Source organism: Carassius auratus, chromosome 3, assembly GCF_003368295.1.
Source record: "Carassius auratus strain Wakin chromosome 3, ASM336829v1, whole genome shotgun sequence".
NCBI classification, from domain to species: domain Eukaryota; kingdom Metazoa; phylum Chordata; class Actinopteri; order Cypriniformes; family Cyprinidae; genus Carassius; species Carassius auratus.
This window is the reverse complement of record NC_039245.1, coordinates 8761011-8779263: the sequence shown is the minus strand read 5'-3', so window position 1 is coordinate 8779263 and position 18253 is coordinate 8761011. Positions and strand designations below refer to the sequence as shown.

The window sequence follows — 18253 nt, the reverse complement described above, 5'->3', positions numbered from 1 at the left end:
GTGTTGGTTTCTTTAATGCTGTTGTATGAGTTCATGAAAAAAAAAATCCACTGTCCTTTGACTCCTTTCCAAGCCGGAAGATTTCAAAGTTACACAAACCGGAAGTGCAGGGAAAGGAGGCGTATCAAACTTAATTGTTTACGAGTGGTCTTCTGACTGGGCACACCAAATAGCGGAGTGGTTCGAGTTATTTTCAGCAGATTTAGGACGGTTTCAGTGATTTGTAATGCTCGGAGAGGAGAGATCTACTCTGTCTGAGCTAGCGAAGATGACGGCCGCAAGTCAAGCCGAGAGGACTGTGCTGGTGAGAGACTGATTTGTGTCTAATGCATGTCAGCTGCTTCACAGACATAGGCGAGGTTATTATGGTTTGATTAAGAACAGTCAGATTTAAGGGGGCTTGCAGTTATAAATGTATTCGTTGCGTTGCCATGCAGAGTTTGTAGGTGCAGTTTTGCAGAGCAGCTGGTGGGACAAAGTCCAAATTCATCCCGGTGAATGGTTGTGACACAGTTGTGATGCTCATTTGTCCTGCCTTATCGTTGCTCTGTTTAGTTTATGCATTAAGTCTGATACTGACCACTGTTTCTCACATACTGATCGATTTGATCCTGAAACAGAAATCAAAGGGATTGTTCGTTCAGTAATTACAATTATTTTAATGTACTCATCCTTGTGTTGTTGTCTTATTTTGTTTAAAGGGGTCATATGATGCTTTTTAAAATATAACTATTTTTTTGTATTTGATGTCACAGAATATGTTGACAAACAAAAACAAACAAAAAAACATATTAGCGCAGTCTGCTCTGATTGGCCAACTGACCCAGTGCATTGTGATTGGCCGAACACCGCAAGCACTCATCCGAAATGTAACGCCCCTTTCCATAATCGCGAGCTTCATCTTTCAAAATAAATGTAAAGACAGTTAATAATGTCCTTAGTTTTACCATAAGTTTAAGCCCGAAAGGGGAACAGAGTCGCATTACAGACATAGTGATGAAGCTCGTATGTGTTTGAAGTGTACAAGCCAAGAATGGTAAAGATAGCTGACTCCACTGTGTGACCGTGTCTCTCTCTCTCTCTCACACACACACACGCGCAAAACTCTGCATTTGAACAGTCAATAGCAAAAACTTTAATAACACAACTACTTACAGTAGCTGATTCAGAAGTGCCAGATTATTGTAGCAAAGTTAGAATTACCTCATAGGTGTTCTGTTATAAGTAATCTTAAAGCTTCCTAAATTCTTTCAGAAGGCCAAATAAAGTGTTTTTGCTTTCGACTAGAAACACACAGCATCTCCCTGACATGACTGCTTCAACACTTACTGTGGTTACTGAAACCATGCCTTCTTTCTTTGCGTGAACATTTGGGCGGCATTATGCAAAAATTTCCGCATTGTGATGTAGACGTGGGGGCTTGTTTGAATGAGCCTTTTTAGGGGGCCATGGAAGACTCTTAACTTATATAAAGAATATCTCTTTGGATTTGAGACTTCAGTTTTTTGCAACTTTACAGATCTCAATTATGCACCAAGAGCTTGTAACACTCCAAACAGAAAGAATTTTTTTTAAATGCATCATATGACCCCTTTAAAATAAAGGCAGAATGGCTGCTTTACTGTATAGAGAAAAATCCAGAAGATGGTAATACATTAGTCATGAGTGTGTGTAAATGGTGACATCATGTATATTTTTAGTGAAATATGTATTGAAGGCAAGTTTTTGTGTGCTTTAGGAGGAGGAATTTAATTGGCTGCTCAAAGAAGAGGTGCATGCGGTGCTTAAACAGCTGCAAGACATTTTGAAGGTAACTTCAGATACTTAAAAAATTAGCTTACTCAAAAACAATTCGGTATTATTGTGCAAAACCGGGCGTTAATAATAACATTTGTTTGCTTTCACCAAAGGAGGCGTCCAGGCGTTTTTCAGTGCCGTCACCAGGACAGGAAGGACAGCTGAAACAAGAGAACTTTATTCTGGGCAGCTCAACGTAAGATCTATTAAATGAGACTGTGTGATTAATTTTAGATTTGAAATATGCAATAATGTATGTTTTTTTATTTTGGTTACTACAGTTTTATGGGAAGGTGTACAGAGCTGAAGATGTATTGAAATTTTGGCGTTTTTATTTTGCACTTGATTTAGGATGGACCAGGTGAAAGGGGTTTTGACGCTACAAGGAGAAGCTCTAACTCAGGCTGTAAGTGTGTTTCACACCATCATGAAAAGAGCTTTCAGCATGAATGGAACTGCTTTGCTTCTGGCTTTTTTTTTTATGTATGATATTATATTCAACAAAACAGCCATAACAGCTATATTCAGCCAGTGGAATTGAAAAGACACTTTGCTATGCAGTTTATCTGAGCTCCGTGATTACTTTTGTTATTATTAGAATCAATATTAAATAATTTCTTTTGCAGGATATTAACATTAAAGCTGCTAAAAGCAGTCAAGTAATGCACTTTGCATTCCGAGATGATAAACAGTGGAAATTGCAGCAGGTAATGTATCTTTCTCTCTTTCAATTATCTTTAATAAAAAAGAAAAAAAAGAAAGAAAAAAATTGTTTATATATTATAAAAAAAGCTGTTAAAACATATTCTGCCCGTCCTCAGATTCAGGATGCCCGAAACCATGTGAACCAGGCCCTGCAATTACTAAGCAGCCATGATGAGAGTTATCATTTCAAAACTGGGGCTGAAGTCAATAAGGTTCGTTTTCACAGATATTTACAGTTAGGCCCAGGGGCCCGATTCAGAAGAAAAAATAAGACATTTCTTAAAACAAATACTGTCAATTCTTAAGTTCTCAAATATTGACTTAAGTCTATTTTGTGCTGCCTGCAGTTTACCTTTCTTTTTACTCTCTGCACTTAGTCACTTTTTTTTTAATGTGCCATCTATTTCCTTTAGTCAAAGCGCATGTCTCAAAGTGTTGTGTTCCATCTTTCTTGTGTGCAGCATTTGCGTGTGCACTGCTAAGAGTTAACATGTCCTGCTAAATGCTACCGTAAATTAAAATGAAATAAAAACAAGGTCCCTATTTGATTGTGTAGAGTCCAGCAAAAAGTCAAGTTATCTTAAAGGTACAAAGTGTAATAATTACAACGATCTATTTACAGAAATGCAATATAATATACATAACTATGTTTTCAGAGGTGTATAAAGACATTACTTAATGAACCGTTATGTTTTTATGACCTTAGATTGAGCAATTTCTATCTACATACACCGCGGGTTCCCTTACATGGAAGTCGCCACTATGTTTTTACAGTAGCCATAAACGGACAAACTGTTCTACACAGCGCGTTTCGACACTTTGTTGTTCTTGTGAATAAAACACTGACAAAATGATGAACAAGTGCATTAACATTCGCAATACTATCGATTTATTGAATATTTACGTTAATATAATTATTTGATTTACCCTTGTAAAGAAATCTCATTGCTTTTTTTCTGTCTTTATCATAGCTTCTCTAAAAGGAGGGGTTAGACAGAGCCTTTGGTTGCAATTCGTAACATCGCCGCTAGATGCTGCTAAAATTTACACACTGCACCTTTAACTATAAAAGGTTTATTTTTAGTAATGTTATTTTCCGTAATCCTAATAAATCATAAGTGTTTTCTCTAGAACATTCTTAAATGTGCTGTATGTAAATTCTTGAGTCTACTTAAGCATAAAAATACCATAAAATATTTGCAGATGTAAATTTAACATACTTGTTTATCTGAAAAACGATGCTACAGTCAGTTATTCTCCTTTGAAAATGTGCATTCTGAGCCGCAATGTCTGTCTCTTTTGGTTTGTGAAACTCGCCCACTGTCAGTTTACCCAATTGTATTTTGGCACTCTGGTTTGCCAGTTGGCAGAAACGCAGCGCATTTCATTTCATTCATCGTCAAGTGTGCTCCTGCTTGTTGCTGTCATCAATCTGGCTACCAGATTGTCAACAGTGTCTCAAAGAGGGGTGAAAAAAAGAAAAAAAATTCTCCAGTATTTTGAATTTGGACTGCAATACCTACTTCAACCACTCGGTGTCTACTTCCAGAACTTTAAGAAATGTTTTTGAGAAAACTGGCCCCTGGTTTTCTTCATGTGTACTTGTGTGGTTCATAATCTCCCGTTAGTACATTTGAAGCAGTTGTGTGCTACAGGTTACTCTGGATTAGGAACATTCACTGGTACTGTATCTGACGTGAGATTGCACTCTGTGACGTTATTCGTGTTTCAGCTTATGGATGCTGTAATGCTTCAGTTGACCCGAGCCCGAAGCAGACTCACAACCCCTGCCAGCATGACTCTTCCTGAGCTCGCAGCCAGTGGCCTAATGGTTAGTACGCGGATCTACACTTTACGCTTGATGTGGAATTCTCCATGTGCTCTTGTGAACGTTTCTCCGGTTCTTTCTAGAAAATGTTCACACCTCCAATGCCTGGTGACATGATAGTGAACTTCTATATCAATCTCAGTAAAGTGTGTTTGACGGTGTATCAACTACATGTCCTGCAGCCTAACACTACCAAGGTATCAAGCCATTTTCAAGCCACCTGCCCTAAAAAAAGGAAAATGACTAGAAAATATTTTTCAGGCACTCCTATCAGGAATGTGTTTTTAAAATGCACAATCATTTTGTTTTCTGTCAGAACTTCAAATCAGCAGGAAGTTCAGTGCTGCATAATCCAGGAGCAATGTTGTAAGTGCTCACATTTCCTGTTTTCACGCTGCAGCACCAGCAGTCAGTCTCAGTTTTTATTTTTCAAATGGTCTGGTTGATAACGTTTTTGGCACATTTGCTTTTTCTCCTAAAGTGAATACAACAACACAAAGTTTGAGGTGAGCCAGGTCCATAAGGTGGAGTGCGTGGTGCCGTGGCTGAATGACACGCTGGTGTTTTTCACCATTTCCCTGCAGCTCTGTCAGCAGCTCAAAGATAAGGTGCGTGTGGCCTGTTGATATAGTAGAGATTATCATCTCACCTGCACAGTCACTGTTATAACTTAAGAACAATAGGGTTGTTCCTATAGAGGGTTATCAGAGCTTCTGGGCAGTTTAGAATTAGTGCTGCTGCAGTAATTATTTATTAATTACCTGATACTGTGATAAATAATCTATTATAATTAGTTTTGATTAATAGTATTACTAGGATCATTACAAATTACTAACAATGATTTAAGTTTTTCTTTTTTTTTTTATTAGTCTCTTGTGCTCACCAAGGCTGAATTTATTTGATCAAAATTAAAGTAAAAACAGTAATATTTTTTATATTGATATTATTGCAATTTAAAATAATTGTTTTCTATTTGAATATATTTTAAAATTGAATTTATTCCTACGATGAAAAGCTGAATTTTCAGCGTCATTACTCCAGACTTCAGTTGCACGTGATCATTCTGATATGCTGATTTACTGCTAAAGAATGAAACATTTATCAATGTTGAAAAAATATGTATGTTTTAATCAATTCAATGCATCCTTGCTGGATATAAAGAATTTTTAAAAAAAAAATTTTAATTTGAACAGTAGTGTGAAATGTGTATCAGACCAGGTAAACTCACCAGTTGTTTTTAATGATTGTCCTGTAGACTAATGCAAATACCTGTGATCCACCAAAACACAAAGCAAAACTTTGACACAAAAGGAGCAGATGCTTACAATGCTGTTATCAATACAATTAGTTTCCTAATAGAAGATAAATTTACATTGTTCATTTCTTTCCTTTTATTTGCAGATTTCGGTCTTCTCTAGTTTCTGGAACTACAGAGCATTTTAAGCTATTTCTGACCAAAACTCTACAGTGAATAATAATACAAATGATCAAATGAATTATGCTCTAGGATGCACTAGGAACAAAAAAAGTTCCGTGAAATAATCTGTCGTGACTTTACTGTATGACCATGTATTAATTTTGTGTGCTTATTGTTCAGCAGCAGAGGTAGAGTGCGCGGTGTATGTAGTATGTGGACTGAATTCGTCTCTTCAGATGAAGGTATTCAGTGGCATATTTTTTTGTGTTTCTGCAGTATTTGTCATTATCAGTGTTGACTGTTTGTCAGTAATCTTGCCTATATTGAAGTTAACCTCATCTAATATGCGTCTAGGCTTTAGGAAGGAAATGCTACTAAATACACATTGCTTACGTTCATATTTGTCACAAAAACCGTGAAATACTCCAAATGATTTGTTGAGTGACCTCTTCAGACTCCTTTTACCAGTGTTTTTACCTTTTAGTCCAGGGGGTTGTAACATTTAACACTTGATCATTATCTGATGCCAGGGACTATCATCGGTGCACAACAGTAAATGCATCGAGACCATTAGCATATGCTTATGAATGTGCATTAATGACCAACAGTTTATTTGCCATCCTGACTCAGCTGTGGTATGACTATATTAACACTAAATGACAGATAACAGTGAACATGTCAGGGCTTCATATTCCATTACAGTTATACACATTGCTGTGAATGACTGCTTAGGGAGCAGAGTTCAGAGTTTCTAACAAGCATCATTCCATCATGAAAAGGAAAGGAAAGGATGTTGAGCGATAGTTCAGATGCCGTTCAGGGTTTGAGATCATTACCGTTAGTTAACTTTGTCAGCTTTTATTGCTAATTTTTATTTATTTCATGTTCACTTGGTTTGTGTCCTCATTGATTTCTTGCATGTTAATTTGAATATCGATTCATGTTTTAAGTGTTTAACTATTTTCATGTATATTTCAAGCTTAATATGGAATATTTTGTGCAATAAACATACTATGAACATTATGAAATTTACTTTGCTCTCGTTTCATTTCTCAAAAATCTTTACGCTGAATAAATTATCCAGTGCCATTGTCTAAATAAAGTACCATGTTTGATATTTAGGGAAAGGTACATTTTATTTGCTATTAATATGAAGGTATGTATGTGTTATTTTTGTTTACAAAGTCTACAAATTTATACAATGTGGTACATGTACATTTAAAAAAGTTAAATATTGACACTTTTTTTTTTTTCAATGGTACAGTTTTCACAAGTAAAGCATCACTTATCAGTTTACATTTTCTAAAATCTGAGAAGTCTCATCAGTCAAGTTATTTTTCTCCTCTTCTGTAGTGTGTAGGCGCTCTCTCTCTCTCTCTCTCTCTCTCTCTCTCTCTCTATATATATATATATATATATATATATATATATATATATATATATAAAATGTATGTGTGTATGTAAGATTTAAAAGTCAAGCATTTGAAAGAAATCTACTAAAAACACTTGGACAAGGCTAATTCAGTGAAAATGTGTAGGTTAAGTGGATTCAGTCTTAACAGCCAGATACAAGATTAACAGATTAAACATGATGTTCAATGGACAACTAAAAACAAGCTCTTTTCAATAGAGGCCATTTGTCAAGGGCCTGCATTGGTTCTATCCCGGAAAGTTGCTTCAATAAAGTGTGTAACCAGAAAGTAACCAATGTCTTCAAAAGTGATGTGCATGCTTGTATATTAAAATCTGTTCTCTCTGATGAAATGATTAGTATCTACAATGAAATGTAACTTCAATCATGTGATTGATTTCCAGGGTAAATATTAACTGCATTTTTACACAGTAGGAAAAGTTTTTAGTTTTTATCATCCCTATAAGGAAGTATCTACCTAAAATATTTTTCTCCTACCTCTATTATTTTACTTGTTCACATATAAACAGGATAGGTGGCAAAACTGATAGGAAAAAAAAGTGGATGTAATGGTGCCTGTTGTTTCTGGAAGATCAGGGCTCCATTCCCATATTGTCGATGCCCACCTTCTGTCTTCTTGGCTGTAATGTCATGAGAGTTGTATTGTTTCATGAATCTATAGATGTACAGTTATCTGTGAGATTACACCAGTAACATTCTGACCTTCTCATCACAGCAGCAGCAACAGCAGCAGCGGATGAGAACCAAGATAACCAGCAACAGGACCATTCCTATGGACATTTAACATTGACTTTAATGATTCTTACTTGCTTATGTTCATTTCTTATTTTTGCTTAATTCTACTTGCCTATAAAGATGAAGAAAACTGCGAAAGAGGCAATGTCCCAGTCTGACTGAAACATCTTCTTTGATTGAAGTCTTGAGACCACATCATTGAACTGGTTCTCAAAATCCTGTTGTATGTTCTTATCCATGACTTCAGTGAGAAGATTCCTACAGGGAGGGAATTATACTCAAAATACAAACAACTAAGAAAATGCAAGCCTGATGCCCAGAAACGAACCCAACCGGTTCAACATTCAAGTGACATCCTGAAAACGAGAAGTTTTGTCTTTACTAGTTTTCGACCAGAAGAACTGAGATAAACTTGTAATAATAAACCACAGCGAGAATCTTAAGGTATAATTAATAATATTTTAAAACTTAAGAAAAACATATTTTGATTTAAGAAACTGAAACAATAGAGGAAAAAATTGCTGCTTCGAAGATCTAATCATTGTTTTACTCGTATACGTGTATCCAGTTAAAAATTGCTGAAATACTGAAATACATGCTGAAATACATGCGTTTAACATTTATATCAATAATTAAAATAATTTATGGTTTCTTTTTATAAGCTAGTCTCACGATCGTCAAAATTAGGAAAATAAAATAACTCGACCTATCGTTATGTAGATTAGCTAATCGTATATAACACACGTTTATTTTTGTATAATCAGCCTAATTTGTCATAAACTTTCCGAATGTATCTTTCATCGATCACTCACCTGTTGTTTTCGTCTGTCGTATTTCCGGGTTTCTGCGTTACACCTGTCGCTCTGAGGGCAGCTCAAGATGTTTTTTAGCGGAAGTGGGATGATTGCACAAAATTACATGAATCTACCTAGTCAGAATAAATTCAGTTGCCTTTAATGTGGTGCTGACAAAATATTAACAAGAGTGCCTGCTCAAAAACAGCTAACACAGTCGGTATTCCATTCGATAAATCACCATTTCTTTTAATTTGCGATGTATTCCATGTTTTTATTCAGATTCATTTAGCATTAAGGATGGTAAACACATGAACAGGATTAAAATATACCTACAATAACAACAATAATATTACTAATAATACTAAAAGGATCGTTTAGGGTCATTAATCGCTAAATAATACGATAACAGAAAGACACTAAAGAGAATGAAAGAAGAAATATTGTGATTGAGGGATTTGTACCAAACATCCACTAAAGAGGTCGCTGTCTCACTTTAACCCGATATGAGAGGAATGACCTCTGACCCTTTGTTTACGTGGAAGGAGAGCTGTTCGTGCTTCCGGGTTTTATTTCTGGAGTTACCTGCTCGGTTTTAAAGAGATGGCTACGGCACCGGCCCAGTCTCTCCGGGTCTCGGAGATTAAAGACCCCACGGTTTTATTTGAGCGGTATAGCGCGGAGGAGATCCGCGCTATCGAGAGGAAAGTGCGCGGAGAGATCGAGCAGAAGAAGGAGGAACTTCGACAGATGGTCGGTGAACGGTACCGGGACTTGATCGACGCTGCGGACACGATCGGGGAGATGAGACAGTGCTCGGAAAGTGTCGTCGAGTCCATCCAGGACATGTACCGGTACTGCCATAAACTGAAACAGGCCAAACAAGGCCCTCAGTCCAGCGGCACAGCTGAGGTAAAGCTCTCGTGCTGCTAACATTCTGGAGAACTGGGACAAAACGGCCTGCAAAAATGTTTTTATTCTTACTTAATTTACTCAGCTTGGTCAGAGATTCTCGCCTATATGAGTGCAACTTGCTTCTTTAATTTTCTCGTCACTCAATATAGGTCCACACCGCCAGATACAAACACAATATGTCAAATGTTTGTTATAAACATTGGCAAATATAGTTTTTCTTTGAAATAATGCCTCAAGACTACAGGATTCAAACTATTCACTACTGTATGAAATAAAATCACAATTACAGTGTTGACAAGATATTACATGATCCCTCGGAAATCATTATAATATGCTAATTTGCTGCTCAAGACACATTACTTATTTTTTGCAATGCTGAAAACAGTTTTTTTTTTCAGTAGTCTTTGAATAAGTTTTTTTTTATCTATTTGAAATATAAATCTTTTACAAGATTTGTAATTTTTAATATTAATTTCCTTTAAAAAAATAAAAATAAATCTTACTGACCCCTTATCCTGTAAGTCCATACCTCAATTCTGTATTGGTGTCCAGTTTCGATTAACATACAAAAACTCCCTTTATTAGATGCTGATGAGATGTGTTGGGAATGTGTTTTTGTTGCTGGCAGGGTCAGAAACAGTCACAGGAGAGATTTTACATGATGGCATCACAGATAAAGCTCCTCCTGGAAATCCCAGAGCGTGTGTGGAGCGCGATGGAGTCGTCGCAGTACCTGCAGGCCACGCAGCTCTACCTGCTGTGCTGTCACCTTCACAGCCAGCTGCACCTGGAGGGAGGAGGGCATCAGTACAGCCCCGTCCTCTCTCGCTTCCCCATCCTGGTGCGCCAGGTAGCAGCTGCTGGTCATTTCAGGTGCGTTATTGATTCACGTAGCTGTGAAAGGGATAGTTCACCCAAAAAAGAAAAGTCAGTCATCATTTACCCTCCCTCATGCTGTTCCAAACCCATAAGACACACATTAATAGTCATATGAGATTGTTAATAAGATGCAAATATGGTATTTTTATATTATATTCATAAGATTTGTTTTACAGTGCCTTTATAACCTTTTTACATCTTTTCTGTTTTAATTACCTGAACTTTCAGTCAGAGAACAGAAACATACTATAATATGATTTTTTTGAAGATTTACCAAAATCTTACAGGTTTGGAATGACTCAGAATTCTTGGTGTACTATCCCTTTAAACGCATTTTAAATGCACCATTTGGTTTAGTTTCTTTCTCTTACTAAAAGCTAGTTGTCTTTGTCTGTAGGTCTACCATCTTATTGGAGAGTAAGTCTGTGCTGCGAGGCAGGGCTGTGTCTGATCAAGCGATCGCTGAAGCGCTGGTCTCCACCATGCTCCTGGAAGACAGCTCCCCTCGCCAGGCGCTTGCTGATTTCCTGCTGGCTAGGAAAGCATCCATTCAGCAACTGCTCAATCAGCCCCAGCATGGTGAATAACCTTAATAATATTAACAACCCTTTAGTTTATGAATACTTCAAGCTCGTTCTCTTATTTGTTCTCAGTTTATGAGAATGAGTGGTTATATTGGCATGCAGTCGTTCTTCATTCAGATGTGTTGCTGTCCATCTCTTAGGTGCTGGTGTTAAAGCACAGGTTTGTTCTTTGGTGGAGCTGCTGGTCACCACTCTGTACCAGGCATACGCTGTGTTTTACGTGCCTCCAGAGGGCCAAGTGTCTGATATCAGTTTGGGATGTGGCCTGCTTTTCACAACTTTGGAGAATGTGACCTCAAACACATCCTCTGGTGAGTTATCAATATTTCGTTTGCATTGTGATGCTCAAACATTGGTGTAAAGGTTCACCAGGGTCAGAAATTCAAGCTGGGGGCAAAAATGCCACCAAAACAGAAAAAACAAGTATTTTAAATTCAAGATGCACACATGTTTCTGGCCAGTGCAGAGGTGTTTAGATGAGTCACCGCTTCAGACAGCAGTTTTGTTCAGTGCTCACTGCTTACGCTCTGCACTCTTACAAATGCATAAAAAGCATAAACAGTTTTTGGCTTGTTTTGTCTGTATAGCCAGAATATGATGTGCAATTTCCCCAAATGCAGAAATGTTATGTATTCTGTTAATCAACATCTACATTCTTTATTAAAAAGCAAGCCCAATCATTCTGTGAGTTTTTTAAAAATATTGTATTTTATGTACTTCATGTTGGCTATTTAAATTATGCGATGTGTAAATAACAAAACAGTCTGTGTGAATAAATATAAGTCATATGCAGATTCTGTGCCACCTTTGCAGTATATAGATAGCTTTTCTTGATGTTGACACTATTTTATTGGTAAAAGTAAAAAAAAAACCAAAAACATTCAAATATTGCCAATTAATTGAAAAGTTAATAATTTTTTTGTGCAAACCAACGTGACCGCTTGTTCTTTTACTACCTGTGTCTAACTAACTTGCCTAAAAGAAACCTCGTGATTTTCTGTGAAATCCAGGGAAAGAGAATAAAGTTCTGGACAAGGAGATGAGCACAGGAAGCTGGTTTAAATATCTTCCCCCTTCAGTGATGAACTACCAGCCTGTCCTCCGGACGCTAGCGCATCCGATACAGAGGGAGCAGCTCAGAGACACGCTGCAGCAGTGGATAGATATGTATGTCCCTCCCACAAATGTTCATTTATATTTCTCAGCATTTGTTTTAAATGCTCATTTGTCTTTTAATAGCTGTAAGGAGGATATCCGCAGTGGAGTCAGCAGCCTTCTGGTCTATGTGAAGAGTCTGAAGGGTCTGGCTGCGATTCGGGATGCAGTGTGGGAACTGCTCAGCAGCGAGTCCATCAGTCAGCACTGGAGTACTGTGTGTCAGTCCCTCCTCGAGCGACCTCTGGCCTTGTGGGATGACCTTTTGCAGCACCTCTTTCTCCAGAGACTTCAGGTATTCGTAACCAATTTAACCAGTTGAACTAGTCTGATAAGTGTGTTTAGCAATGTTTACAACTCCTATTAACGCACACTTGTGATCCCATCACAAGTATTCAGACAAGACTGATTGCTATTCTCAACGGATGTAATATGTGGTATAAACATATAATATAAATATGAAATAAATGTCATTTTGGGCATTTTTAAAAAATGCTTGTTAACCCTTGACTCTCTAGGCAATCACGCAGGAGGGCACAGAAGGATCCAGCAGCCAGAGCTTCGTGGGGCGCAGTATGAAAGTGACGTTGCAGCTTTCCTGTGGTCTCAAGGTGACCTGCTCAGCGACACAGCCTGGGTGAGTGTAGCCCAGCGCAGCCCGCAGCAGAAGAGCGGCCTGTCCATGAAGACCCAGGCCCTCACCCCCTGTGTTCAAACCTTCTGCTCCTCCCTGGACTCAAGCTCAAAGCCAAATTGGATGATCTGCAGCACTACTTGCCCTCTGAAAAAAATGGCAAGGAGCTTTCAGAGATGGTCCCAGTCACAACTAACTGTCAGTCCCTCCTCGAGCGACCTCTGGCCTTGTGGATGACCTTTTGCAGCACCTCTTTCTCCAGAGACTTCAGGTATTCGTAACCAATTTAACCAGTTGAACTAGTCTGATAAGTGTGTTTAGCAATGTTTACAACTCCTATTAACGCACACTTGTGATCCCATCACAAGTATTCAGACAAGACTGATTGCTATTCTCAACGGATGTAATATGTGGTATAAACATATAATCCCTCCTTGTCTTCAGCTCTGCGGGATTGCAGGGTCAAGCCACAAGCCGGGAGCTTCAGCCGTGGGGCGCAGTATGAAGTGACGTTGCAGCTTCCTGTGGTCTGAGTCTCAAGGTGACCTGCTCAGCGACACAGCCTGGGTGAGTGTAGCCCAGCGCAGCCCGCAGCAGAAGAGCGGCCTGTCCATGAAAGACCAGGCCCTCACCCCCTGTGTTCAAACCTTCTGCTCCTCCCTGGACTCCAAGCTCAAAGCCAATTGGATGATCTGCAGCACTACTTGCCCTCTGAAAAAAATGGCAAGGAGCTTTCAGAGATGGTCCCAGTCACAACTAACTCCCCTATTAACCGCCATATGGATGCTGGAGCGGTGGAGGACACTCTTCGAGAGCATTGCCTGGCATGTGTCAGGGACATCCTTTCTAGTGTGCGCGCCGAGCTCACTAATGCCCAGACTAAGACTCCCAGCCCCAGCCAGTTAAGTTCAGTGCTCTTTATGGCCAGACTATGCCAGTCAATGGGGGAGCTGTGTCCTAGTCTGAAACAGTGCATTCTGGGGAAGCAGGGGGGCTTGGATCCCGTGAGCAGAGGCACTCCGCGACAGGGCAAGAAGTTAGGCAAAGGCAACACAGCCAAGGCTGCGGATGTCAGCCCAGCACAGGCTAAGTGGAACTGTCTGAACGAGGAGCTTGTGTCCTGCAGCATGGAGGCCTACAGTATCTGGAGCTCAGCACTCACCAGGGTAAGATGAGGAACACACTGCGTTTAAGAGCGGGAGGTGTTGACTATACAACCTGAGAACAGAAAATCAATAGAGTTCGTTCACCAGAGTGGATGGTTTTGTGCAGAGAACATATATTAGGGAAGCTTTTTAACGATTATATTCTTCAATAAAAAATCAAATCCATTTCAGGCACTTGTGGGCAGCTTTGCTACGACTCTTCATGCTGGAACCGCTGGATCCATCCTGAGTACTGCAACAAATTGGGAAGAGCTTGAAATACAGGAAGAGACCGAGTCAGGAAACAATATAATGTCCAAAATACGCCTCCCTGTGCAGGTAACGGCTCCATTTATACTTTTTGTTGTTATTAATGTTAACATATTATTAATATAATGAAAACATTAATAAGACCTAATGTGGCACACTCCGTTTCAGTAAGATTTTTAAAATGTTTTTGAAAGAAGTCTCTTATGCTTACCAAGGATTTATTTATTTAATATTTATTTGATGTAATGCTGTGAAATATTGCTACAATTAAAAATAACTCCTTTATATTTTAATATATGTAACGTAATATATTTTGTGGGCTCCCTAGCACCCCCTTGTGGCCACCTGTTTTGCAAAACGTTTCATTGAACTGAAAGGATAGTGGTATATAAATGTTTAAATAATCACGTAATTTCTTTCTCTCTCTCTCTCTACAGCCATCATGGTATGTTAATTCATTACTCTTCCATCTGTGCCTTGAGGTCAATCGGGTCGGAGGTCATGCGTTACCAAAGGTCACGCTCTTCGACCTCTTGCGGGGTTGTCTAGACCAAGTGGTGAGTGAGTATGAAAAACTCACTCAGGACACACAAAGCAAGGTGAGACGATCAAATGTCTCTTCCATTCCTGCTTTTTAGTCACTATAATAATGGAATGATTCCATAAAACGATTTATCGCTTCCTTCCTCATTCTCTCTAGGATGCAAACCTCCCCATGACCCAGAACAGAGCTTTGCAGCTGCTGTTTGACCTTCGATATCTCAGTGCCACTCTAGGGTCCCGCCTTGAAGAGGGCAGGAGTTCCCGTTCTCAGCAAGACCCAAGGTAACCTGTTCATAAGCGAGGGTAACAGCAATGCTTGGTGATGAAAACACAATCATAGAATTACTTGACCTTCCAACTTCAAAACAAAGCACAACCGATTACACCAAGAATAGCTCTTGCCTAAGCAGCAGATCTCTATGACGTTCCCTTTATTCTTGCTGTTTGTTTAAGGATCCAGCAGGTCTGCGACTCCCTGGAAAGTCACATTGATCCATTTGACCTGGATGTTTTCACCCCACATCTGAACAGTAACCTGAACCGGCTCTCACAAAGGACGTCTGTAAGCGAAGCCTAACTAAGCCTGTTTTAAACATCCTGCAGTTTGATTGGCTCGTTCAGTTTGCCTAGCGTTTTGTCCTGTGTGCAGAACTGTGCAACCTGACGTTGACTCGTGTTGTTTCTAGGTGCTTTTAGGATTGCTGACTGGCACAGAGAAGCAGTTTACCTCCAGGACAAACAGTCTCAACTCTCAGGAACCATACAACATCCTTCCTTTGGCAAGCAGCCAGATCCGGTGACTATGACACTCTTATCTTACCCTTCACACTGTTTAACTCGTTGTTAAATAGTTATGGCTGTCATGCTGTGTGCTTCATTATAGTACAAGATAATAAAAATGTATTTATTTACAAACATAAACCATTTTAATGGCACATTTTACTGACTATATTAATTTTACTGTAAATTTAAAGTGGAAAATAAAATTATACTAATATCAGGGTTCCCACGTTCCTTAAAAAGTCTTAAATTGAGTTGGATGAAATGTAAGGCCATAAAAGTTTAAATTGAACAAGAAATTCTTAATTATAATTTCCGAAGGTCTTAAATTTGGGGACGGAAAGACCAGTATTGTGACATGGCAAAAGGCTATAATTTTATTTAATAAACACAAGTGCTGTACATTTCAAAGTCCGGTGCTGCTGATTTGTTTACTGCCGTTTCTAGAGAAACAGTGATATTTCTGCCATTCTGAAAGCGCCTCCTTCTGGCAGAGAATGAATGTGCTTTTTCAATAAGCCTGTTTTATTGGAGTAGGGTATTCATGTAATACTGGAGGCTGCAGTTTCAGGACCGCAGTTATAAGTCCCTATAAATTGTATTATTTTGTCTTACTATTCAATTTTGTATATTATTATTCTTAAGGATTTATGTAGTTGTTTAATTGTATACACCTGTCCTAACCAACTCCTAACCCTATACATCCCTTTTGGTAACCCTCTTGAAATAATTAACTTTTATTTATTTCATTATATAGGCGCTCTTTCTTTCTCTCACTGTGGTCCTGAAGCTGCAGCCTCCGTTATTGCAGGAACATAGTATTGGGGTTGTTTTTGTTCAGACCAATGTGAAAATCGACCCATGTTTTTACCCTACAAACAACAGAGCTGTAAATGTGAACTGGTGGATCGATAAGAAGATAATGCATTATAAATGCATTACAATAAAACTTATCTGTTTAGTTATTTAAGTGGTATAACAATTTATTGATGATAATTTTTTGTTACTATTGACTCATCCATTTTATTAAAGGCTGAAATGTTAAGTGTATAATTTCATAAAACCTTTCGCTTTTGTGAAAAATAACTGTAAATCATGCTTTTTTTACAGTCATTTTACGGTTTAATATCTAGCTGTAGACATTGCCCTGCCCTGTTCATATGGTATTCATTTTTTTATGCAAGTCTTAAAGGCCTTAAAGTCTTACATTTGAGCTTGAAAATCCTGCAGAAACCCTTAATATATAATTTTTTAAACCAATATTTTTAAATGTTACATTTTTATCTATATGTAAATGTTTTATTGATTATATTAATAAATAATTTTTTTTAAATTCATGTTATTTAATTCATTTATGTATTAATACATTATATGTTTCATTATATTATGTTTGTTAGATATTAAATTTTATCTATAAATATATATCAATTTATAATCAATTCTACAAATATTTTCCCTCTTTAAGGTTTGGTTTGCTGCCACTGAGTATGACGAACTCTCGAAAGAGTAATTCATCCACACATGGAGCAGATATCACTAGACCACTGGTAGGTTGCTAAAGCATTTGGTGTGTACAGTGCTAAATACCTAAAAAAACATTTTTTAAAGTAACTCATTGAGTGATAATAAAAAAAGTTCAGTTGGTGTTTTATGTTATCATGGCTATGCAAATGAGTCACTTTCTATCAATGCTCCCAGTTTTACGTGGCCTAGCAGAAGAGCTACTGGATCTCAAGGCGATAGGTGATGATATATTGTGTGCTGTCATTTCAGTTTTTGCAGTGAGCTTGCAATGCAAAGTTTTGGATTTCCTGAATTTGAATCAGTCAGCTGATATGCTTTGTGACTGTAACACGTGGGTGGCAAAGCAGCACTCAGATGCAACAAATACATAACGAACATTGAGCAGTATGAGGATCGAGACTGTCAAGCAACAGTTTATTTTGAGCTAATAAATTGAATTCTAAGCAAACAAGCATCATGTAGTTAGAGATTTCTCCACTTGCCTTAAAACTGCTAAAACCTCTGCTTGGTGTGACACTTTTTGGATTTTACTGTGTGGAAAAACTATTTAAAGCTCTGTGTCCCAACATTATGAGATGAAAATCAGTTCTTAAGGAAATGTACATGATTTTGTTCTATTTTAGGTGGCTCCCTCCTCTGCTTCTGCTCCACAGGATACTTTCCGCCCAGGAAATCTCTTCAGGCAGTTAGCCAATCAAGAAGAGGAATCCACAGCCCCTTCTCTCTTTAAATTAGGCTGGCTTTCAGGCATGGCCAAATAAACTTTTATTATAAAGTTGGTATTTTTTTAACCCCATACAACACTATATGTATTATAATATTTAAAATACATTTTGAAATGTTAAACTGTGTCCTGTATTGCCTATTCTCACAAAATCACGATATATAGAGATAAATTGGAATGCAAAGCATATTAATAAAAGGGAAAGATTAAATGAAAATTACACCTGTGTATTTATCAAGCACATTATTTTGTGGCTTTTAAGTATTTTATTTGGATTAAAATTGTTATTGAGTTGAAAGCAATTTTTTGTTTTGTTTACTATTTAATTAAAGGTATTTGAATAAAAGGCTTTTTGACTTTAGACCTGTAATTTAAATTCAATTGAATTGATT

At 37.9% G+C, this 18253-nt stretch overlaps 3 protein-coding genes across 3 annotated transcripts; 2 read left to right on the top strand and 1 right to left on the bottom strand.

Annotated features, from left to right (window-relative positions):
- The first annotated feature begins 93 nt into the window (after positions 1–93).
- Positions 94–6770, top strand: LOC113046752 (protein rogdi homolog). The gene is made up of 11 exons (XM_026207706.1): positions 94–304; positions 1739–1810; positions 1911–1993; positions 2149–2203; positions 2424–2504; positions 2619–2714; positions 4235–4333; positions 4414–4527; positions 4647–4696; positions 4812–4938; positions 5732–6770. The coding sequence occupies exons 1-11, from the start codon at positions 227–229 to the stop codon at positions 5771–5773; spliced, it is 897 nt and encodes a 298-aa protein (XP_026063491.1). The 5' UTR covers positions 94–226; the 3' UTR covers positions 5774–6770.
- A 94-nt stretch (positions 6771–6864) lies between these two features.
- Positions 6865–8902, bottom strand: smim22 (small integral membrane protein 22). Its single transcript, XM_026207718.1, has 4 exons — positions 8727–8902; positions 8027–8172; positions 7882–7949; positions 6865–7799 (listed from the first exon to the last, which is right to left on the bottom strand). Exons 2-4 carry the CDS (start codon positions 8151–8153, stop codon positions 7752–7754), a joined length of 243 nt encoding a protein of 80 aa, XP_026063503.1. The 5' UTR covers positions 8154–8172; positions 8727–8902; the 3' UTR covers positions 6865–7751.
- A 324-nt stretch (positions 8903–9226) lies between these two features.
- Positions 9227–18078, top strand: LOC113046767 (conserved oligomeric Golgi complex subunit 1-like). The gene is given in 17 exon segments (XM_026207731.1): positions 9227–9620; positions 10252–10496; positions 10900–11081; positions 11227–11397; positions 12097–12253; positions 12326–12536; positions 12760–12800; positions 13300–13389; positions 13391–13554; positions 13557–14041; positions 14213–14359; positions 14728–14889; positions 14991–15115; positions 15287–15395; positions 15520–15629; positions 17079–17160; positions 17761–18078. Coding segments are annotated over 17 exon segments (2928 nt in total). The 5' UTR covers positions 9227–9311; the 3' UTR covers positions 17899–18078.
- The last annotated feature ends 175 nt before the right edge of the window (positions 18079–18253 follow it).

Bases quoted from the DNA above. Each gene is read 5' to 3' on its own strand.
- LOC113046752 (XM_026207706.1), top strand. From the start codon at position 227: ATGCTCGGAGAGGAGAGATCTACTCTGTCTGAGCTAGCGAAGATGACG. The intron at 1,811-1,910 runs GTAACTTCAGAT...CTTTCACCAAAG, and splicing joins AGCTGCAAGACATTTTGAAG to GAGGCGTCCAGGCGTTTTTC. The intron at 2,715-4,234 runs GTTCGTTTTCAC...TTCGTGTTTCAG, and splicing joins CTGGGGCTGAAGTCAATAAG to CTTATGGATGCTGTAATGCT.
- smim22 (XM_026207718.1), bottom strand. From the start codon at position 8,153: ATGGATAAGAACATACAACAGGATTTTGAGAACCAGTTCAATGATGTG. The intron at 7,950-8,026 runs GCAAGTAGAATT...AAATGTCCATAG, and splicing joins AGTTTTCTTCATCTTTATAG to GAATGGTCCTGTTGCTGGTT. The intron at 7,800-7,881 runs GTCAGAATGTTA...ATGACATTACAG, and splicing joins GCTGCTGCTGTGATGAGAAG to CCAAGAAGACAGAAGGTGGG.